The sequence below is a fragment of the Cnephaeus nilssonii genome, assembly GCF_951640355.1.
Source record: "Cnephaeus nilssonii genome assembly, chromosome: 3".
NCBI classification, from domain to species: domain Eukaryota; kingdom Metazoa; phylum Chordata; class Mammalia; order Chiroptera; family Vespertilionidae; genus Cnephaeus; species Cnephaeus nilssonii.
Window position 1 is genome coordinate 30,413,554 of NC_137074.1, and position 23,729 is coordinate 30,437,282.

Below are 23,729 nucleotides of genomic sequence, written 5' to 3' on the forward strand. Positions count from 1 at the left end.
ACATACACTCATTTGTGTGTGTGTGTGTGGGGGGGGGGGGCGGGGGTCAATGCGGTTTTGTCTCATGTAGCTTCATGTAGCCACCACCAAAATCAAGATACAAAATTGTTCCATCACCACAGGTCTTTACTGTATTATTCCTTTTAGTCACATCTACCACCTACCCCTCTCTTGATCCCTGAGCTGTTCTCTGCCTGTATAATTTTATTATTTCAAGAATGTTATATACATGGAATCATATATGTGACCTTGGGAAACCAGTTTACTGACACCCGCCATGGTCAAAGTGAATGCTGCTGCTGCGATCTTGGTCCAAACATTTTAGTTCTTCCTCCAGTGAAGGTGGGAGGATCCATCTTTTCATTCCTATTTCAGTGATCTCCGGAAGTCTGGTCACAGCACATAACAAGTGTCTAAACCATTGTCCACAATCCCGAAAAGTTGATGGCCGAAGGCTAATATCCAGCTCTGTTAACTCTTTGAGGAGCCACACGTTTTGGCAGAAGATGGCCCATCCTGCATCACAGATGCTGTCATTATAGCTCAGGTCGAGCTTCCGCAGCCTGGTCAGATGACCTGTGTGTATTAGCGATGCTGAAAAACAAAATCACTTTAATTGCCAAAATACAAGAATACTTTCTGTCATGGCTGTTTCCCACTTCCAGTAACACAACACAATGCGATAGCTCCAGACTGGTAATGACAAGATTGGTCATTAGTAATGCTTTGTTATTAGCTAGCTATTTTATTTAGAACATCTGAAATTACTTTAGTAACAAATTTCCTTTCTGTGCATCCCAAGTACAACATGAAAATTTATTTTTTTTCTCTTTCCACATCCCTACCCAAAGAATATATATATCCTCTCTAATAAAATGGTAATATGCAAATTAACCATCACTCCGCTACATAGGCCACACCCACCAGCCAAGCCACACCCACCAGCCAATCAGGGCGAGTATGCAAATTAACCCCAATCCAAGATGGCTACAGCCACAGAGAGCAAGGTTTCCCAGGTAACAGAGGAAGACAAGCTTTCCATAGCCGTTGCAGGCCTAAGCATCCACTCAAGCTACAAAGTTTCAATTATAGAAGGTAAACAAATTCAAACAAATGGCGGCAGAATGGAGCTTGAGAGAGCAGGCCAGGGTTGCCGGCGGCAACAGGGGAAGCAAAGCTTTCCGCACACCCTGGCCGGGCACACCCGCTTAAGGCTACAAAGTTTCAATTGTAGAAGGTGAATTAACTGCCACAGAAATGGCTGCCGGAGCCCCAGGCTTGGCTCCACTCCAGGCTACAAAGTTTCAATTGTAGAAGGAAAATAAATTCCAGATACCAGGGCCTCCCCTTGGGTTGCCAGGGGGCGTGGCCGGCCTGCAAACCACCACAGGCCCCTCGCTCAGGCCGCCCCACACCCCAAGGGAACCCCCACCCTTATCTGTGACACCCTTCAGGGCAAACCAGCTGGCCCCCACCCCTGTACCAGGCCTCTATCCTATCTAATAAAAGAGTAATATTCAGATTGATCATCACTGCAACACACAATATAGCTGCCCCCATGTGGTCAAAGATCCTGCCCCCATGTGGACACAAGATGGCCACTACATGATGGCCAGCAGGAGAGGGCAGTTGGGAGGCACCCGGCCTACAAGGGAGGGCAGTTGAGAGGGACCAGGCCTGCAAGGGAGGGCAGTTGGAGGTGATCAACCCTGCGGGAGAGGGCAGTTAGGGGTGACCAGGCTGGCAGAGGAGGGAAGTTGGGGGCAAACAGGCTGGCAGGGGAGCAGTTAAGCATCAACCAGGCTGGCAGCGGAGTGCTTAGGGGGTGATCAGGCTGGCAGGCAGAAGCAGTTAGGGGCAATCAGGAAGGCAGGCAGGCAAGCAGTTGGGAGCCAGCAGTCCTGGATTGTGAGAGGGATGTCCAACTGCCCGGGCAGTCGGACATCCCTCCAGGAGTCTCAGATTGGAGAGGGTACAGGCTGGGCTGAGAGACAACCCCCCGCCGTGCATGAATTTCGTGCACCGGGCTTCTAGTCCTATCTAATAAAAGAGCAATATGCAAATTAACCATCACTCAGCTACACCCACAAGCCACGCCCACCAGCCACGCCCACTAGCCAATCAGTGTGAGTATGCAAATTAACCCCAACCAAGATAGCTGCTGCCAAGAGAGCAGGAGGGAGGCTTGGGTTTCCCCAGCAATAGAGGAAGCCAAGCTTTCCACACACCCTGGCGGGCCCAGGCCTCCACTCAAGAATACAAAGTTTCAATTATAGAAGATAAATCCCAAGAAAAATGGCGGCAGCCACGGAGCTGGAGAGAGCAGGCTAGGGTTGCCCCTGGAAACTGAGGAAGCCAAGCTTTCAACCTGCCCTGGCTGGCCCAGGCCTCCGCTTAAGGCTACAAAGTTTCAATTATAGAAGGTAAGCAAATCCACACAGAAATGGAGGCAGCCACTGAGCAAGCAGAAGGCTTGGCTTTGCTCCAGGATACAAAGTTTCAATTGTAGAAGATAAATATATCCCAGATACCAGGGCCTCCGCTTGGGTTGCCAGGGGGCATGGCCGGCCTGCAAACCACCACAGGCCCCTCACCCAGGCCATCCCACACCCCAAGGGAACCCCCACCCTGATCCAGGACACCCTTCAGGGCAAACCAGCTGGCCCCCACACATGCACCAGGCCTCTATCCTATCTAATAAAAGAGTAATATGCAGATTGACCATCACTCCAACACATAAGATCAAGATAGCTGCCCCCATGTGGTCAAAGATCCTGCCCCCAGGTGGACACAAGATGGCCACCACAAGATGGCAACCAGCAGGGGAGGGCATTTGGGAGGGACCAGGCCTGCAAGGGAGGGCAGTTGGGGGCAATCAAGCCTGCAAGGGAGGGAAGTTAGGGGTGACCAGGTTGGCAGAGGAGGGAAGTTGGGGGCAAACATGCTGGCAGGGGAGCAGTTAGACATCAATCAGGCTGACAGGGCAGTGGTTAGGGGGTGATCAGGCTGGCAGGCAAAAGTGGTTAGGGCAATCAGGAAGGCAGCAGGTGAGCAGTTGGGAGCCAGCAGTCCTGGATTGGAGAGGGTGCAGGTTGGGCTGAGGGACACCCCCCGCCCCTGTGCACGAATTTCGTGCACCGGGCCTCTAGTTAGTAAATAATCTTCTTGCTGTTTAATACTATTTAGTTGTTCATTTCTCATTCATTCTTCAGCCAACAATTATTTAACTGAGCACTTTCCATGTGCAAAATATACCTGGATAATTTCTAATCCAACTGAGAGATGTCTAATCACAGAACAATTTTGTCTTTGAGTAGCACATATCACAGTACTACCTACAAGGGCACTTAATAAATAATAATGATGAAGCTAAGAGAAGATAACTTCTGTAAGAAAAGGTAGGGGAGACACCCAAGGCTAATAGTACATGCTTTTCTTTTTAGTCAAAAGTTGAAATGGACTATAGAGATGAGATGAGTGGTGTAAAATCTGAGTTACAAGGGACTTTGGAGGTCTCAAGGATTCAACCTCCAGATCAATGATCGGCGAAGGATCCCTTTCCCTGCTTCTCTATGGTGACCAGCCCGAGTCTGCCTGCAGCACCCTTACAGGTCGCCCCAAGAGGGTGAAGCAGCTCTCAGCAGGAGGATGCCCTTCCTTTGGGACCTTGATCTACCTCCTGGTGATTCCTCCATTGCCCGCCTTGGCCTGCCTGAAACCCCAGCTCCTTCCTTGTGTTAGCCCTGCCGTGTCGGACAACAGTCAGGTCCCCACAAATTTTCCTCCTTTAGGACTAAACATGCCTTCGTTTTTCGATCATTTCTTGTACGTTATGGCTTCCAGACCCAGCCAGATGCTCCATTCCCATTACTTTCACTTGCGACAAGTTTGATTCCAGAGTGCCCTTGAGAGTTTAGCAGTCCGTACACTCAACAGCTGCCCTAAGTCCCTAGATGTCCATGTGTGTTCTTTCTTTCAGCCTTTCAGCCTATTACTCAGCATATTCGCAAGGCCTAAGTAAGACAATGTGCATGCTTTTTCTCTTCAGAATATTTCCTATTATGGGAAATTTTTTGAAACATACAAAAAGTTGAGAGGAGAGTGAACCCATGCCCCCATCATTCAGCCTGAACAGTTATGTTCATTACACTTAAATTGCCTCACCTAGTCCCCTACTTCAGCTGGCAACAGTCTAGTGACGTCTATCAATGAGAAATGATACCTGTATTTCAGTTATGATGACCACTTTCCTGTTTAAATAAAAGCATTTAAGTTGAAGAGTCAACGTAAAGAAAAAATTAAGTCATAGCACAGGTACCATGTGGCTACGGCAAAATTTGTAAAGGTAGAATGTAGATGACTCAAGTTCAGTTAACACGGAGCTGGTTAAGAACACCAAGGCGCTCATGTATGGCGAGATGTGGAGCTAGTCACCTGGCAGGAACCTCCCACCACCACTTCTATGTCCATCTTCTTTTAGGAAACACCCTCCTGAGTTACCAGTTCATCAGATCCCAAATATTAAATTTCCCTCCACTGTTTCTTTTGGTTTTTGAATCTCCCTTATTTGTTTTAAACAGTTCACTCCCGAGCAGGTGTCAGGAGAAGGGAAGCTGCAAAGAGGGCCCCAGGCCTCGCTGCCTTCTGCACCTCCATCCCCCTGCACTTGCTGGGCGGGCACGCCAGGCTCTGCCTGCCAGGACTGCTTCGAAACCCAGAGATACAAACCCAGGAGAGCCACGTCCTCTGTCACCAGGGAACAGCTGCTCAGCCTCAGCACTTGAAGGGATGTGGAAAGCTTTAGTGTTTCCAGAAGCAGCTTCAGGTTGCCACCGACACACTTATTCCAAGAAAGGCTGAGTACTTCCAGGGCAGGGAGGTGAATGGAGGCTTCAGCTAAATGAGAGCAATAAGAAGAGCAATAATTTAGGCTTCCTTAGAGGTCATAAGCCTTCACTTTGAGGAACCAAGGCTAGGGCAACATCTACACTAATAAAAGAGAAACATGCAAATTGACAGTCACTTCGCTACGCCCACCAGCCAATCAGGAGTGAGTATGCAAATTAATCCAACAAAGATGGTGGCAGCCCCACCCCCCAGCCACTCCAGGCCTCTGGGCAGCACGCATGCAGGCACACCGAGTAGCCGGGTGGGGCGGGACGCCTGCTATGAGGGGGAGGGTCGGGGGGGGGGCGCGGAAGGAGCTACAGGAGCTGCGCTCTGCCCGGAGCAAAGACTGAAGGCGGCGGCCAGAGTGAAGGCCTGGGTCCCTGGTGCCAGAGGAAAACCAGTGCCGGCAGCCAGGGGAAGGAAGGCCTATTGCAGGAATCTCTTCATGCAACGGGCCTCTAGTATGAACATAAGCGAGGTTCAGAAAGTTGTAGAGATTGCTCACTCCTACCTGAAATTCATGGCCTCAATTTATGTTGTCTATTTTTATTGGGGAGAAATGTTGGAAACTGTAGAAAAGTAAAACCTAATTAAATTGAATTCACTATTACCTGGAATTTCCTTCTTTTCCTTCACATTTAAGAAGAAAATGGCTGGTGTGGCTCACTGGTAGAGCATCGGCCCACGCACCCATTCCCAGTCAAGGGCATGCCAGGGTTGCAGGTTTGTTCACAGGCCCCAGATGGCTGAGTGTGGGAGGCAACCAATCGATGTGTCTCTCTCACATTGGTGTTTCTCTCTCTCCTCCTCCCTCCCTTCCACTCTCTCTAAAAAGTAATGGAAAAAATATCCTTGTGTGAGTATTAACAACATCAAAAAAGATGAAGAAAGAGGCAGAGAGGTAGGCTCACAGGCTGGTCAAGATTTCCAAAGTGTGCACTGGGCTTACATATCCCACCAACCGTGCAGTCACTGCTGAGATCCTGAGACAGGGCCAAACCTCCCTAGGACTCTGCAACTCCAAAATGTATCTGTGCTTGCTTAACTGTAGTTACAGAGACTAAGAAAGGAAGTGATGTATTAGGAAAGATTTTTAAAGGGTATTAAAAGAACTTTCTGTTTAATTCTCAATTTTCCCTAACATTAAAATCAACCAGAACAACTAATTTTTAAGGTAAGTCATTAATTATACTTTAAACTTCTTTCCTTCTGCCTTCTTTCTAAAAAATTAAAATATATTCAAGGGGAAAATATACATTCTTTTATAATATCAAATAAGAGAACCCCTCCCAGTTATATGGTACAGAGACCTCTCAATAAGAAATCAAACTTTTTTCTTCTAAACATGATACAGAGAAATATATACTACTTGATTTACTTCTTAATTCAGATTGAATTTAAGATTGAATGATAGATTTATGTTAGATGAGATAGTTTAGTGTAGTATCTACTTGATTATGATCCATTGACTTTGTAGCTATAATTGGAAAGAGCTGTGTCTTCTACAGAAGACACAAAATTAAAAACAAAATATAAAAAATTTCAACAAATTTTGAATCTGAAGTATATTTAGGAAGTATATTTTTGAAACATCATGTTGTACCAAAATTTATTTTTTGTGGAACTTTTCTACGTGAACATCGGTCTGAACAGTGAAATGTGTGTGTGTATGCTGTTTTACCTAACTATTGGGGGGATAATGGAGTCCTTAAATTAATCTGTCTATCTACTTACTTAATATGTAGAAATGTCTAAAATGTGCTTTCGGTATGCAGCGAAGAATAAACACAAATCTTGCCCTCAATGTTAAAATCTGAGAGAAATGTGGACATTAAAAAACCAACCAAATAAATATATAATGATTAATTCTGATAAAGTCCACAAAGAAGATTCAGGGGCTTCTAATGTAGATTGAGTGGGGCTGTCTTAGAAGGGGATGTTTCCACTGAGACCTGAAATCAGAGCTCCCCAGAAAAGAATGGGGGCGGGGGGTAGACAATTCCAGGGAATAGGGAGGCCTAGTAATTGCTTTCCTTTCCCCATCAGACAGCACTCCCAGTTTATATTGGCGCCTCATTGAAATGACAAGTTACTGTGGACATGGACCTCCAGAGTTGGTTATACAGACTTTAAATTTTAAAGGTTAAATATGCAAATGCCAGAGTCATTCATGTGCCCTTCAGAAGGTCACTTTTAAGAAAGCATAGTTCCTGAAAAGAAGACACGTTAGCATGTCACACCTTTGCTTATGGCTGAGTCTTAGAATAAAGAAATTCATGCATAGGGAAAGGGAGCCCCCCCTTCCCCCCCCACACACACACATACACACAGGTGTTATTAATACCGTGCTTCCTGAGGAATTTTCTTACCAAGGGCAGTAAAAGTCTCCCTTTGCAAAGCACAGCTGTTGATGAGTAGTGACCTCAGTGCTGGTAAAAATCGGAGCCTGCTGAGTAGGTTTTCAGAAGAGCTGCCCATCTCTTTGTTGGCAGATAAATCCAATCCGTGAAGACTGGAGAGCAAAGGGATAACCTGGGCTGTTCAAACAGCAACAGTGACACGATTTAGGCCCCGTCCCACAAAGCGTCTTCTGGGTGTTTGGTTCCCACAATCTTCTTGATTGGCAAGCCCTGCCTTCCCCTACACACGTACACACCACAGGAACCAGCCACTCTTCCCAGTATGCGGCCTGGGCTCTGCCACTTCCAAGCCTCTTTCCAAAGATTTTGGAGACAGAGAACTGGGCTCTAATCCCAGCTCTGCTGCTAAAGAACTGTGTGATTTTGGACACGTTGCTTAACATCTCTGAACTTCAGTTTTCCCAATAACAGTCGTAGCAATTCTACTTCACAGGGCCAGTGGGAAGATAAAACGACGTGGTGTATGTGAAGTGCTCAGCGCACATCAACTGCTCCATTAATGGTTGATATCATCATTCTTTTCTCAGAATGTAAGTGCCAGGAAGGCAGTGAGGTCAAGCAAACAGAACAGATATCTGCTGGTGACAGCACTGGATTGGGTCCCGAGGGCCCCTGAGATGCATGGGGTCTCTGTGGGCTGGCTCACCTCGGAGGCTCCCAGCCACCCGAGCCTGGTCACAGTAACCCCTTGGTCAGTATCACATCGCCCTGTTTCATTTTCCGCACAGCACCCCCATTATGTAATGTTATATTTGTGTATGTGTTTGCCTTCTGTCCTCCCTCACTGAAGGTGAGTTCTGTGTGTAGGAACAGTATCCGAATCTGGAACATGGAGGCACGAACCTACAAATAAGTACAGAATTCTAAACTGTGTAAGGAGGGGAGGAGAATAAGAGAAGGAAAGGCAAGCACTTGTGATCCCAACAGATGTAACAATCCCTCCCTCGTTGAATCCCCACAGCACTTCGTAGTTCACTGTGCAATTTAGATATTTATTGGTTTGCTACTGCCCTTCCAGACTGAAGCTCCCGGGATGTGAATTGTCCTAAGCCCACAACACAGTGCCAGGTACGATTAGATGGTTAATCAACAGTTGTTGGCTAAATGATCTATAATTCCATTTCTTTGGAGCTGTCTAGAATGAGCAGATAAAAGAATGCTTAATATTAAAAAATAATTCTTTAACATCATAAGGCATTATGTTTTTAGTACATAACACATCAACAGGATGTATTTTCATTTCCATCTTTTCAAAATTAAGCGGAAGGAGAACAGTGCAATTCGCGACAGCTTTTCAATAATCATTAGCTTTCCAAGGCCTGCTGGTGGCTGTAAATCTAGATAAGACGGGCTTGTCCATCTGTTGCGTTAGTGGTAACAATTCAGGCCGTTTAGCAGTTTAATCTTCCTCTGGGCAACAAGCTGAGATGCGATATTCGTGTTATTCAGTATACTAAGGGGAATGTATTATTTAGAATCTGATGGACTGCTAACTCAGGAGTATCTCTCCCAGGTATGACACTCATCAACAGAGGGGTGGTTATACCTCATAAAGCTCTACCTGGAGCCCCAAAAGGGGTTGTTTTGTTACTTTAAAATCTCCAAGCCTTGACCTCATTTTCCAAAATTGAGGGATAAAAGCCTAAGAAATAACCAAGCAGTACTAAAAGGTAGATGTTAGACCTCAAAACCTATTTTACTGTTTTCCTCTCCAAATGGTACTAAAAAACAATTAAAACATTCTTTTTATTTGTGTTCATTGAGTCGTTCATTTATTCAATCACATATTCAACAAACATTTACTGGTGCCAACTATGTGCCAGCCCCTGGGTGTGAGCAAAGGAGAGATGCTGAAGGAGACGCACCCCTGCCCCGGAGGAGCCCATGACCTGAAGAGGGCTCAAGGGCAAAGGCCCGGGCATGGAGCATGGCTGGTGAGCGTGAGGGGCAGTGTGAAGGAGTGGCTGGAATAGGGTCAGTGAGGGGGAGGGGGAGAGAAAGAAGGCAGTGACATAGGAAGAGTGTGACCATTTGGATTCGTGGGATGAGCTAAAGCAGGGTGGTAGAGGTCTAAATGGTGAACCACGATCAGATTCTGGATGTATTTTGAAGGTTTATTGTGGTTACAGATGGAATAGAACACTTACTCTCAAGGCTGTGCTTGCTGTTTGTTATGGGAAACTGCTTACATACATTACAAGTTGTAGTAATAACAGGACTGTGTCTGGGGTAGAAAGTAAGTGTAGTAACCTATGTGTAATGTACACCTGCTATGCACCACCCCCCTGACTTTTTCTCTACCTTCGTTTGTATCTGACTTAACATACTTGTTAGTCTGAAAGCCTCAACACCCTTCGTTTTGGCTTTCTCTCTACAACCCTCTCTGTAATAAGCTAGGTGACACCAACACATCTCTTTCTTTTTGTTGTTCCACTTATTTTATTTTTGAGAAATCTTTATTGTTGAAAGTATTACAGATGTCCCCTTTTATCTTCCATGGACCCCTTCTGGTCCAGCCCTGCCTCCCCTGCCCTCTCCACCCCCACCTCTCCTGCCCCAGGCCTTCACCACCCTATTGTCTGAGTCCTTGGGTTATGCTCTTTGGCTGATCTCTTCCTACCTACCCCCTTGCCCTCTCCCTAAGATTGAACAATCTGTTCCATGCTTCTATGTCTCTGGATCTATTTTGTTCATCAGTTTATTTTGTTCATTAGATTCCGCATATGAGTGAGATATGTGATAAGCCCGTCAGAGAAAGATAAGTATCACATGATCTCACTCATATGCAGAATCTAATGAACAGGTTCACTTCTAAACGGCAACATAAACCCAAAGTGTTCTCCTTCAAGTGCCATCACTATCATTTACTGACGTGTGTAGGAGGACTTCAGACTCGCTAACACTTATTGGGCACTTAATAAATACTATATTGGGGAAGTCACAGAACTGTTATGATTTGAGCCTCCCAGGAGCTTCATCAGTAGTAAGTTTAAGGGTATATCTCAACTTTGTCACATTTCTAAACATATGCCAAGGCTCCAATGTCCTTGGCTCTACCCCACACACTTACTCAGCGACACCACGTCGCCTGCTGTTAGTGAGCACTGGTGCAGGTCCAGGACTTCCAGATGCTCCAGCGTGGCCACCTGAGCTGGCGAGTCTTCAAAACCCCCACCCAGCTCCTTGTTGCAGGAAAGGTCTAGTTTCCTCAGCTCACTCAAGTATCCAAAAGCAGCATCTGCAGAGAAAGTCAAAATCTCAATCTGACATATTACAAGGTGGTAGGCAGGCATGGAGCAGGGGAAGACACAGGAAACTGAGAAAATACACCCAGAAAAATGCCCAAACAGGGGAATAACTGTAGACTCGCTACCATCTAGCCCTCTTCGGATTTGACAATGACCTCAAACACAATGGTTCTGCCATTAATGGTTTTCCTACTACAATTGAGCTTTGGCGTTTTCATAGAGTTCTAGATTTACTCAAACTGCCAGTGAGAAGGATATTACAAGCGTTGTAAGTTGAAGGGAAAACACAATTTCATTTCACATTCTCCTTTATTGTGGATGCTCTATACAGGGAAATGACTTTTAACTATGGATACCACTGAAGCCGTTCTTTTTATCAGTACCAATTCCTTCTTACTATTGAGCATAAAATAATGCTGGGAGTTTCAAAAATAAGAGACAATGAAGTGCTTTAATAGCACAGAAACTTTTATTTTGCCCTGTATCTATCTCAAACCTAAAATAGACTGGCCTTTTCAGATTCAGCCATTTTAAAAGGTTATTTTTGTAATCATGAAAGTATACTCTTGCTCTAAAAGAAAGTACATAAAACATTAAGATTTAAATTACCCATAACCTTATTCCTCAACATAACCACTGTTTACTTTTTATTTTTCCTAATAGTTTAAAAAATTAAATATAAAATAAAATGATATACATACATAAAATTATGTATATGAACTTCAGCCCCTGCTTACTTACCCAATAGTTTGACACTCTTTTGTGATAACCCACACGACTGTAACTTCAGGACTTTCAGATTTGAGGCACTTTTTAACCCCTGAGCGATACTGTTTAGACTGCCGCCAATGTTTCTGTTAATGGAAAGATCAAGTACTTCAAGACTTGGCAGCATAGGTAGCAACTGACCTGGAAGGAAGGAAATCCGAACAAAAAGGGCAACTCAGTGAACATGCAGGGGTGGGAGTTGGGGTGGGCAGGCGGGGAGTGCAGCCTCCTGGGACCCAGGGATGGAGTGAGCCACTCTTGCAATTCAGGGTAAAGAGAAAACAGCCAACTTTGACTCCCAAGCTATCCAATCATGGGTGTCTTCACGTTTTAATTTTAATTTTTGGAAAGAACTCTTCCGAACTCCACTTACCCACAAATGCCCCGTCTTCTGAGGTGAGGGCGCAATCCACCAGCTCCAGCGTTCGGATCTTGCTCCCGGCTTGGAACTTCTGGAGGATCAGAGGCAAGTTTCCCCCCACTTTACAGTTCCAGGACAAAGTCAGCTCCTCAAGGTCAGGTATCGCTTTAAGTGCTGCTCCTGTCACAGAGGGGCCCGAAGATTGATCACTAGGTCTGCACAGCAGAGAATGCCCTTCACAATCGGCCCAACCATTATTTATGGTTGTGGAAGCCAAGCCAGGTCTGACTGGTTAGGTGCCGGGTCACAGAGAAGAGGATGCAGTTCCCGCTCACTCCCAGCAGGGGGAGCTTCCATATTTACAGGCGCCGTCTACTGCTCCCTCCAAAGTTCTGCAGCCATGCTTATGAGCACAGATTGCTTTTTTTAAAATTCACCTACTCATAAGGTATTTCTTACTGAGATTTTTTGGTGGTAGTAAACATGTGTACTAGTCCATTACTTTCTCTCACCCACCCTCTCTGGGAGCCGCAATGCTGAGACGCTTGGCCGGAGGTAAGAAGTGAGACAAAGCCAGGCACTGGCCCCCACAGCGGGAAAGCTCACATTGACATCTACAGTGTCACGTACAACGGAACCGACCACGGCAGAGAAGAACCAATAACAAAGCACCAGGCACTAACAGCTCACAAGATTACTCGGCCCGCGGGGCAGAGGAGGGTGCCGTGAGAAAGGGGTGCAATGACATTTCTGAAACCACCTCACACAGGGAAGCTCCCTGGGGCTACAGCGTGGAGGCTGGGAGAGACCAGGGGAAGTGACGGGGGGGGGGTGGGGTGGGGTGGGGAGGGGGGGGATCCTTAGGATGATTTTCGCTGCCCAGGGGAGAAGGGTGGGGAGCCACACAGGGAAAATGCGCTTCTCAGCATGCAGCCTCGGTCTCAATCCTAAACAATCAAGAACTGGGAAGCCCCACGTCCGGAGCCTCTTCCACCTCCCCTACTGGGCGTGGACCTCGCATTGGTTAGTCACTGTGCGGGCTAAGGATTCAGGAGTCCGGAGCCCCGGGTTAACAGGCATATTCCTCCTGCACAAGTGTCACCTTGTGTGTCATCGCCAGCCAATTGGGGGTGGCTTTCTACAGCCCTGAAGCTCAGGATCAGGGAGAAAGCGTGTAAGGTTGATTAGCTATCTGCAGTGCTCACGGGATGGGGCGGCCAGCATTGGCCATCCTGCACTACCCAGTTGTAACAGGTGGAACAATGTGGGAATGGCTCCTGATTTATGTTAGCTTACCAGCCCACCATTTATTCTCCCTATCTGCATTCAGACTACAGAGGCCAGCGTAGGAGTACCCTAATTAAGTTACTAACAATGTACCTACCTATATAGTTTAAGTTTAAAAAAATTTGGCTCTCAAAAGAAATTTCAGTCGTTGTACTGTTGATATTTGGCTCTGTTGACTAATGAGTTTGCCGACCACTGGGTTAATCAAAGAAAAGACAGAAACTCCATTTTCTTTTCACGTCTGAGTAACAATGTGTAACATTTGTGATCCTTCTACACGATAACCAGCTGCTAACCGGTGGGGCTAAATTCCTCATGTAAAACCACAGAAGGGACATTTTGGATGAGGGAATAGGGAAAAGAGGAACTACCGATTACTGAGCATCTGTTATGTGCCTGGTATGTAGTAGGCACTTCACAGAAATTTACTTAGCTCACAGTCATTTTTTGAGGTGGGTATCACCCCCTTTTCAGAGATGAGAAACTGAGGCTCCAAAAGGTTAGTTTGTCCATGATCACAAGCTGGGCAGAAGTGGGACTAGGATTTGAACTGGGATATGGCCAGCTCTGAGATGTATGACGTTTTTCCTCAGCTATAGGCAGGGTGGGGCCAGGAGTCAGCAGCTGGCCCCATTTTGTTGGGAGAGATTGGAGAGAATACCTTGGCATGAACCGTATTGTTTTTGCAGAAATCTTTGCAGAGATGTAAATGATCAAAATACATAACTGAAATAAGAAACTTCAGACCATAAGAAAATTTTAAAATATTACTGTCATCTAAAACCAGCAAGCATTTTCGTAAGGCAGTTGGGTTAGTAGTGTGACAAATGTTATCCTGTGTTCTTTCTTCTCTGTTCAGCATATAAACTAGCTTACTGGAGATTCTACTGCTGTTTAAACCAGCGGTCGCCAACCTCTCGGACCTCACGAACCACCAGTGGTCCACGGATCACCGGTTGGCGACCGCTGATTTAAACCATTTCTTTTAGTTGAAAAGCCTTGTTTTGGTCAATTTTTTAAAAATGGAGGTGGAAAATAGAAGAGATTATTTTGGAGTTGGAGAAGAATCTAATCGTTATCTACTCAACTCTATTTTACAGATGAGGTAAAAGACGCAGAGTGAGCCGGTTTTACAATGATCTGCATTTAAACTCCATGAGAGTGGGTACCTGGTCAGCCTTGTTTCCTTCTCTATCCCGGAAATTAGCACAATGCTAGGTAAGGTTACGGGCTCTTTAGAAGTTATGCTAGTGCTCAACACCACAGGCATCATGTACATCGCCTCAGGCACAGCACACTTTCCATGAGCACCGAGGGTGTGGGGACCCAGATAATTCGCCCTTGAGGGCCGGGCTGCCAAGGTGTGTAAGTGAAGTCTTTTACGAGAAGCATTCATCATACCCAGTGCTCGAACGTCATCTGTGGTAAGTCTGCAACTCCCCAGCCTCAGGCTTTTTAACTTGCTGACAAGATGCATTTGCTCAGTGATTGAATGGAGGGTTCCACCCACAAAGTCATTCCAGGAAATGTCCAGTGTTTCTAGGTCCGGGAGAAAAGGCAGCAAAGCAACTAGACGTGAACAAAAGAACATACAGATTTGCATAAGTACGTTGTGATGTGCAGTAAGTAGGCTCCATTGCCTGTACGCACAGAACATAGTTTGGTACTGTAAGAGAATAAGGGGACGAGGGCATGTGGCTCTCTCAGAGGTCTCTCAGCTGTGTAATTAGAGAGATTATGACGTTTACATTTTCTATTTCTTGGGATGTTTTCTATTTTTGACAAATACTTTCACTCTGAAAATGCAGTGGTGCCCAGCCGGCGTGGCTCAGTGGTTGAGCATCCATCTATGAACCAGGAGATCATAGTTCGATTCCCGATCGGGGACACGTGCCCGGCTTGCGGGCTTGATCCCCAGTAGGGGGCATGCATGAGGCAGCCGATCAATGATTCTCGCTCATCTTTGATGTTTCTATCTCTCCCTCTCCCTCTCCCTTCTTCTCTGAAGTCAATAAAAATATTTTTTAAAAAGAAAGTACAGTGGTGTCTCTATAAGATTTCATAGGATCTTTTTTACTGCCGAGGAAAAGGTAATTCTACTGTTGCCACCACTTGTGAAGTGTGCACTGGTCCTTGTATTTTGCAAAACTCTCTGACATCCATCAGCCAGTCATCCTGTTGGCTCCTCAGGCTGGTGGCCTGGGGACTGCTTTCTGGGGTAGGATTGCTGAGGTTGCAGGTGCCTCTTACCTTTTCTTTTTTATCTTGATTACCTGGGCATCTCCACCTTAAAAAGCTGCTGTAATACTTAAACAGACTAACATATGGAGACTTAGACTGGCACACAGCATGATGGGAACGTTCTCTGGGTCTCTGCTACTGCTCATTAAAAGTGAAGTTGCTCTCTGGGCAAAGGACCCTCCAAGGCCATCGTATCTCCTGATGCAACAAGACTTTTGAGGGGAAATGCCAACACAGAGGCGGTAAAGCATCTTTGCTTTTAAAGGTCTGTCTTGAATGTTAAAGTGGTGGCAGCCGTCGGAAACAGCAGGCTGAGCTTCTGCGTTACCGGCACAGCAACCCCAGCCTTCCGGAATGCTGAGGCCACACTTCGAGCGGAAAATTGTTTTCCTTTCACCAGCATTGAAAGCATGTTCAGCTGGCTGGCGTGGCCCAGTGGTTGAGCATTGACCTATGAACCAGGAGGTCACGGTTTGATTCCAGGTCAGGGCACATGCCCAGGTAGTGGGTTCGATCCCTGGTGTGGGGCATGCAGGAGGCAGCCAATCAATGATTTACTATCACCATTGATGTTTCTATCTCTTTCTTCCTCTCCCTTCCTCTCTGAAATCAATAAAAATATTTTTTTCAAAAAGCATGTTCACGATGATCCTAAATTTATTATAAAGCATAAGTCCATTGAACATATTAGGATGGAAAAAAAAACAAAACAAAACCAGAGATTGCCATTCAGTGGGTTTGGGTTGGACTCAAGTGCCTGCATTTCTACAGGCTCCACAAGTGATCTTGACACGCGGGCATTGGACACCCACGGGCATGGTTCGAGTTCCCTTCCAGAGTACCGTCCAAATTATAATGGCCAGGATTTTAATTAAAATAGTCAGGGACTCCTCATTCAAAATGCAGTTTTTTTGATGCATCTCTGTTGGAAGACACATCCAATTTGATTAAAGGCTTAATTTAAGGTATCTGAGAAAAAGAGGGGGGAAGGTGGTGATGGTGGTGTGGGCACAGGGTTCTTCACAATCACACTCCTGCTTAGGAATAACAAAGGGTAGTGGTACTTTTGTGTACAAAAAAATATAAGCAAAGGAGACATGTAAAATTTTAGACAATAAAAAATTTTATATATAAGCAATAATTGCTGGTAGTTGTGCTTCTCATTCCACAGATAACCAAACAGCACAGTACCCCTTTAAATTCCCAAGAAGGCTCGGTTTTAGGCTGAGTTTCATGGGTTTATATCCTATATAAGAACAGATGTTTTGCAGGGGGCCAGAGGCAATCAGTAGGGAGGTAAAAATGCTCAGGAAAAACAAACAAATGAACTTCCTCCACTCAAATCTTTGAAGCTTGAGAAAGGATAAATTAACTTTTTTTTCTCTTTAGCAGTGCAGCTGCTGTTTCTGAGTAGTCTGGGGCCACCCTCAGACCTTGGGTTACCAAGTGAATAATGAGTGTATTTTGCCTGCTCATTTCTTTTTAAAAAAAAATAAATCTTTATTGTTCAGATTATTACAGTTGTTCCTCTTTTTTCCCCCCATAGCTCCCCTCCACCTGGTTCCTACCCCACCCTCTGCCCTTACCTCCCCCTCACTGTCCTCATCCATAGGTGTACGATTTTTGTCCAGTCTCTTGCCGCACCCCCCACACCCCTTTCCCCCCTGAGACTTGTCAGTCCACTCCCTTTCTATGCCCCTGATTCTATAAAAATATGGAACGCTTCACGAATTTGCGTGTCATCTTTGCGCAGGGGCCATGCTAATCTCTGTATCGTTCCAATTTTAGTGTATGTGCTGCTGAAGCAAGCACTTGCCTGCTCATTTCAACCTACAGGCCCCATGTTCCCGTCAGTGCAAAGTCAACCGCATACAGACCCATCTCCCTCACGTCCGCTGTCGTGAGCCCGCAGTTATTCAGATCTAGACACGTGTCCGCAGCCTTTTTGCCCAGCTTCTGCAGGAACTGCTCCACCCTGCATCCCGGTTCCATTTCTGAAGTGAGAGGCGTGGCTACATTATAAGAATAACGAAGGATTTGCTGTTAATGACGGATAGTATTAAAGATGCATAATGATCACAATACAAATGAAAAGGCGGGCAATCATCCTGAACTGGTCCCTGGTGAAACCTGAAGCATTCACCAGGAAGAAAACCTCCGTTCCGGGCTTGGTGGCTTTTCTTTCATGGCCTGACCTGGGCTTCTCAGCGCAGAGACAGAGCTGTGTTCCTGAAGACGAGGTGAGCTGGTTAGCACAGCGTTAGGCGAGCGAGCAGTGCTGGAACCATGACAGACAGCTTTGGCGAATGCCACTGCTGGGCCAAGCACAGGTGTTTGCCTCCTAACCAGGCCGGTGAAGACGGGGAGGCCTTGCAATCACCGCTGGTGAGTTTCAGATGGCTACAGGGTGGGCGTGAAAGAAACCGCTGCTGCTCATTTCCTCCACCTTCAACTGAGGAAGCCTGAGAGCTAGTGCCTGGGGAAGCTTTTGTATATTCTGAGCTCCTGCTGGAGAACACATTCAGAAAGCCTCATTTGTCCTTCTTGTTATTAGGAATTATTTATGAGGCACCTCACCAAATTCCTCTGTTATAACACTACTAGAGGCCCGGTGCACGAAATTCATGCACTGGAGGGGGTCTCCTCAGCCTGGCCTGCACCCTCCCGCAGTCCAGGAGCCCTCGGGGGATGTCCGATTGATGGCTTAGGGGGAGCAGGCCTAAGCCAGCAGTCAGACATACTTAGTGCTGCTGCGGAGGTGGGAGAGGATCCCGCCACCACTGCTGCACTCGCCAGCCTTGGGCCTGGCTTTTGGCTGAGTGGCGCTCCCCCTGTGGGAGCGCACTGACCACCAGGGGGCAGCTACTGCATTGAGCGTCTGCCCCCTGGTGGTCAGTGCATGTCATAGCCACCATTCAGTCAATTTGCATATTAGCCTTTTATTATATAGGATGCTAATGTGATCTCACTAAAGTAATTAAAAAATGCTATAATTTTATTGAGCACCTATTATGTACCAGTGCTTCACTTATTGCATGTGCCAGCATTTAAAATATATGTAAAACACATTATACTTTTGTAAGGGAAAATAAATATGCATGTACTGACCGTGACTTTAAAGAGGTTTGTCAGTGGCAATGTACAATTTAAAACATACACAAAGAGCCTGGCCACTGTGGTTCAGTGGTTGAGCATCAACCTATGAACCTGGAGGTCACACAGTTCAATTTCTGGTCAGGGCACATGCCCAGATTGTGGGCTTGATTCCCAGTGTGGGGTGTGCAGGAGGCAGCTGATCAATGATTCTCTCTCATCATTGAGGTTTCTATCTCTCCCTTTCCCTTCCTCTCTGAAATCAATAAAAATATATTTAAAAACACACACACACACACACACACACACACACACACACAAAGTAGACTGGAATCCAATAAGAAGACATAAGTTATGAATGTGCAGGAATATTCTACTAACCCTGACAAAAAAAAAATATAAACATAGCTGAATACTATATATACATATATATTGGTACCAGTGAAAATTAAAAGATAGTAGGATTACAGTAATAATAAATTTAGACTAAAATGTTAGCAAGGATAATGAAAACTTCATCTCTCTTCCACAGGGAGTCTTGTGGCTTGCTATTTTTATTTATTGATTTTATTTAAAAGATTTCTATGTTCCTGTGGCTCTGTTTTCCTGTCCAATGCTAGTTGTCAGTGTGTTTTGTTTGTTTGTTTTGTTTTTGCTTTTTAAAATATGTATCTTTATTGTTGAAAATATCACAGATATCCCCATTGACCCCCTCTACTCTTCTCCCGCTCCCCCAGGCCTTCACTGCATTATTGTCTGTGTCCATAGTAAGTCAGTCAGAGAAAGACAAGTATCACATGATCTTGCTTATATGTGGAATCTAATGAACAAAATAAACTGACTTGGCTAATTTAAAGAAAGCCACCTGTAGGGTATACAGCATTGCTGGCATGGCCGCTGTTGCCACATTCCACCAGTAGGGGGCAGCACCTTCCACCATTTTACCTCTTTACTCAGGCCTTCAATTTTTATCATGGCACTTGGATACAAGGTATTTTGGGTAGGGTTGCCAGATTTAGGAAAACAAAAGCAGCATGCCCAATTAAATTTAGACTTCAAGGAAACAGGATCATTTAGTAAAAGATGTCCCAAATATTGCACTTATTTTACATGGCAACCCTAATTTTGGGTGGCAGAAAGGAGAGCTGTGGATGAGAGATGGGGAGGGACTGCCTCTTACATGCCAGTGAGCACAGAACATTTTGGTTAAACTTAAAGGAAATAGTCACAGTTCTACCACTTCATAGGTTTGGGAACCGAGACTCTGTTAATTACTGAGTAGCAGAGTCAGAATTTGAACCCAGAACAGTCTGCTCCAAAGCCCATTCTGTGTGTTTTAAATTTTTTGTGTTTAAAAAATTTCTGCACATGGTATCCTATTGCTTTCTTTAACTCCATAGGCTCAACCTACAACCAGCCCCACCAATTCTTCTTCTTTGTTTTCTCCTCAAGCCACTGCCATGTCAATCATTTCCTTTACTATCAACAGTTTGGAAAGAGTGGTTTGTACTTGCTCCCCCCCTTGCTCCCTCCCTCCACTTCTTCAGCACATTTACCAACGAACCTGCTACATCTGGTTGCCACACTCACCTACTCAAATAAATTGTTTCTCAAAAGTCACCAGCAAAGACCTACCAATGGGTAGACTCAGAAATCTCTTCTCAGACCACATCGAACCTGGGTACTCTGTAATGGTTGATATGATTGGCAAGTCTAAGACAGCACAGTTGGACGATCTTGTTGAAATCATGGATCCAGTGGGTGAACAAGTCACAACCTCCCTGAGCCTTGGTTTATGCATCTATAAAAGGAAGACTGTAAGTCCTGCCCGGTTCCTTTCTCGGGAGTATAGTGACTTAAATTTACGAGGGTCTTCCAGGGAGATGGGACTCTGCAGAGTCTTACGTGAGACATACTTGGTGAATATTTGTTGAACGAACAAATAATTGAATGAATGAATCAGTGAGTGAATGAATATTAGCTTTGCAGTTTCTTAATTACCAAAATAAATCAACATGATAAATCTTTCTCAAAACACCTACATATAAATGTGAATATCAACTTATGACACCCCTAGACATCTCGTCACAGACCGTGTATTTCTTTTGAACTATGAAACCCTTTCCTTGAAGACTATCGGTGTCACAGCTCAACATACAAAACTGATGAGTCACAGCTGCTGCAGGTCGGCTGAGGTGGGAGGGCTGGCACTCCGTGGAGGGGACAAAGTGATCACACCTGAGCAGTCTGTCGAGTGATTTTGGGGCCTTTTCCGGCTGCTTTCCCGCTGACCTGAACTCTGGCGTCTCCATCCAGGTGATTTTGTGAGCTAAACAGTATCTTCTCATTGAGTCCTTTTCCAACTTAAATCTGTGAGGGTCGGTTTCTGTTGTTTATGACCAAGAATGCCAAGGTTTTCATAAAAACATTATTACGTTTGTAACAAAACAAATTCCTGTTTTCAAAGAGCTACCTGTCTAATGGAGGAGACACACAAGAAAGCCACGGTCACAACACAGAGAAGCGCAATGGTGGAGGCGTGCAGAGGGTGATGGTAAGAACCTCTGGTCTGGTGGGTGGGTCTTGGCAAGCTTCCAAGAGAAAGTGATGCATGATTTGCACCTGAAAGGACCAATGTGAGCCAGCCAGGTGGGTGGAAGTGAGGAAGAGGTAAAAGGGGAGGGGTGAAGAGGCAAGATGGTGATGCAAGGGAAGGTCTTTCTAGGCATCCAACTTGGGGGAATATGGCCAGTTTAGGAAACTGCAAGTAAATCAGAATGCCAGGAGGAGAGGCTGAATGTGAGGCTGGGGGAAGGCAGAGGTCATGGAGAGATAGCCACCTGATCGCCAATACCTTGAAGACCTTTCTTGGGAGTATAGACTTTCTCTTCAAAGTGAGAGGGATCCAGGAAAGGGTTTTAAGCAGCTGAAAGACACCATATTCTCTGTGGTTTACAAGGGCAGCCTGTGGCAGTGTGGAGGACAGGTTGGCAAGAGAGCAAGACTAGAGACAGAGAAACCAGTTATGAAGCTGGCACAGTGGTCCGGGCAAGAAGCGAGAACCAGAATAGCAGTGGAGAGGAGGATCCAGATCCAAGAGCCATTTGGGAGGCAGAATTAACGTGACTCTAGGAGCCACTGAATTTTGAGATAATGGAACTAGAGAAGCCATGAATGGCTTGAGCAGCCGGTGTTTACCGCTGCCTGGTCTTGCACTGTTGATTTATTCATGGTTTCAGATACTCATTAACCATGTTCCTGAAGCTCCAAACAATACTTTAAAACAAATGCCAACAATTTTCTGGTAGAGATTGTCTTCCTTTAGAAGTAGACTTTCACTGCCTAGTTACCAAAATATATTTAAAATACATTTAACCTACTTATAGGTAAGATGATATTATTTTAGGTATTTAATATTAATAATTTGATGGAAGTGAGGATAGGAATAAATGAAACAAGATTGGCCATGAGCTGATAATTGTTAGAGAGGTGATCACGGGGACTCATACTGTTCTCTCTACTTTTGTATATGTTTGCATAAAAAGTTTAAAATGCTTTTAAAATTCATTTAACCTAATGGATAATAAATTGGTGGCATGTATATGCCATCATATTGCCAAATAATATGATTCTGACTTTGGAGAGAGAGTTGGCAATATTTATTTTCATAACCCTTGAATATATAATTTTTGTTCTTGGAATTTATACTTTTTTAAAAAAAGCTGAAATTCCATGAAGCAGAGAATATGGGAGAGGGAAAGCCAAAGATAATTACTGAAGGGTAAAAAAAAAAAAAAAAGGAATTCATTAAGTAATTATAGCATATGAATGTAATGGAATATTATGCAGCTGTTAAAATTATGTATAGGAACATCATGAAGCAATGTAGGAATTCAGCAGTATAATAATATGTTTCAGAAGTAGGATCACTGCTTCATACAACTCAAGAGGGATTTTTAGGCTATTATAACTCCAGGAGATACCTGTTCTAGCCCCCAGCTACCTCACTGACTTGTCTCTACTCCTCTCCCTCTCCCCACCTCTCACCCTGCATCAGCATCCCAGACTTCCTGGCTCCCTCTCAAACACTCCAGGCTCAGTCCCACCTTGGGCCTTTGCATTTACAGTTCCCTTGCCTGGAAAGCTATTCCCACATTTATCTATGTGGCTGGTTTTACTCATTCATTCTACATAGCTGACTTTATTTATCCCTTTAGTTTAAGTCTGTCTCTGCTCCAATGCCACCAAGTGAGAGACTCCTTTCCTCCAATCCTGTGGAAAAGAGCACTTCCATCCCATCATTCTCTACTTAGCCTGCGTTGCTTTTCTTCACATCCCTCATCAGCACTGAAATTGTATCTGCATTTGGTTCCTTGTTTACATAAGGTCCTGCTTTTCATGGCTGTATTTTGAGCACTTACAAAATATAGTGGCAGGCACATAGTAGGAACTCAATGAATGGTTTCTGACTGACCTAAATGCATGCACATGAACAAAAGACTGAAAAGAATCTTGAAAAAAATGATCATTTGCGTGAAAATGAAAGGAAATCAGGTATTTACACCTTTCTGTAGTATTATAATACTTTTGATAATTTAAAAGTAAAATTAGCAAAGTATTTAATTAATATATATATATATATATATATATATATATATATATATATATATATATATATGCCTAATATGCATATTGTCCCTGTGGGAGTTCAACTGGAAGACTGACCACTCGCTATGACGTGCACTGACCACCAGGGGGTGGTGCGGAATGAAGGGAGGCCCCACCAGCAGCCAGAAAGCCCCGATTGGCCCTGATTGCTGGCAGGCCTACGGACCCTACCCATGCATGAATTTTGTGCACCGGGCCTCTAGTAATAAATGTTTAGACAGAGACTCATATTAGGTTTAGTTTAACCCAATGATCTCCAGGGGGAGACATTATTCTAAGAAACAAAGAACTGACAGCAGTCAGGAGTTTACCGGTGTCTAAGGTGACAGTCTTCTGTGGCTCATCGCTGGGCTGGGAATCAGCTGTTTTAAGGTCATTGCTCTCGTTTCTGCTCTCCGCTTTGGAGGACCTGAGTTTTGAGCCCCTGAGGAATTTGCTGACAAATGAAGTCCGGGGTTTGGTTTCTCCATCTGAGGAGCCTTTCTTCCTCGTTTGACTCATGGTCAAGTTGAAGGAGGTCTTTCTCAACAAGACATCTTCTTGTTTTCTGTTTTCTAGGATTTCTGAGAAGAAAATAGGTCTGTCAAGTCTGGGTGGAATCAGAACCTCCCTATACGGGCTTTTATTCCCCCTTTTCATTACTGGTAATGTTTAACATAAAAATAAGAATGATGTAACCCAGGATCCGGGAACCAACAGATGGTAGCAGATGTCAATCCAGAGTTTTCAACATTGCCCTGTGTTATTGTGTGG

At 44.9% G+C, this 23,729-nt stretch overlaps 1 protein-coding gene across 2 annotated transcripts; it reads right to left on the bottom strand.

Moving 5' to 3' along the window:
* Window positions 1-262: 262 nt before the first annotated feature.
* Window positions 263-23,477, bottom strand: LRRC31 (leucine rich repeat containing 31; the record flags this gene model as incomplete). 2 transcript variants are annotated; one of them, XM_079766672.1, is made up of 9 exons in its annotated part: window positions 263-594; window positions 4,729-4,896; window positions 7,260-7,427; window positions 10,381-10,548; window positions 11,300-11,467; window positions 11,700-11,867; window positions 14,376-14,543; window positions 17,093-17,227; window positions 23,288-23,477. In XM_079766672.1, the coding sequence occupies 9 exons, from the start codon at window positions 23,475-23,477 to the stop codon at window positions 263-265; spliced, it is 1,665 nt and encodes a 554-aa protein (XP_079622798.1). The 2 variants fall into 2 exon arrangements, with proteins under 2 accessions (XP_079622798.1, XP_079622799.1); XM_079766673.1 differs by lacking the exon at window positions 14,376-14,543.
* Between the last annotated feature and the right edge of the window lie 252 nt (window positions 23,478-23,729).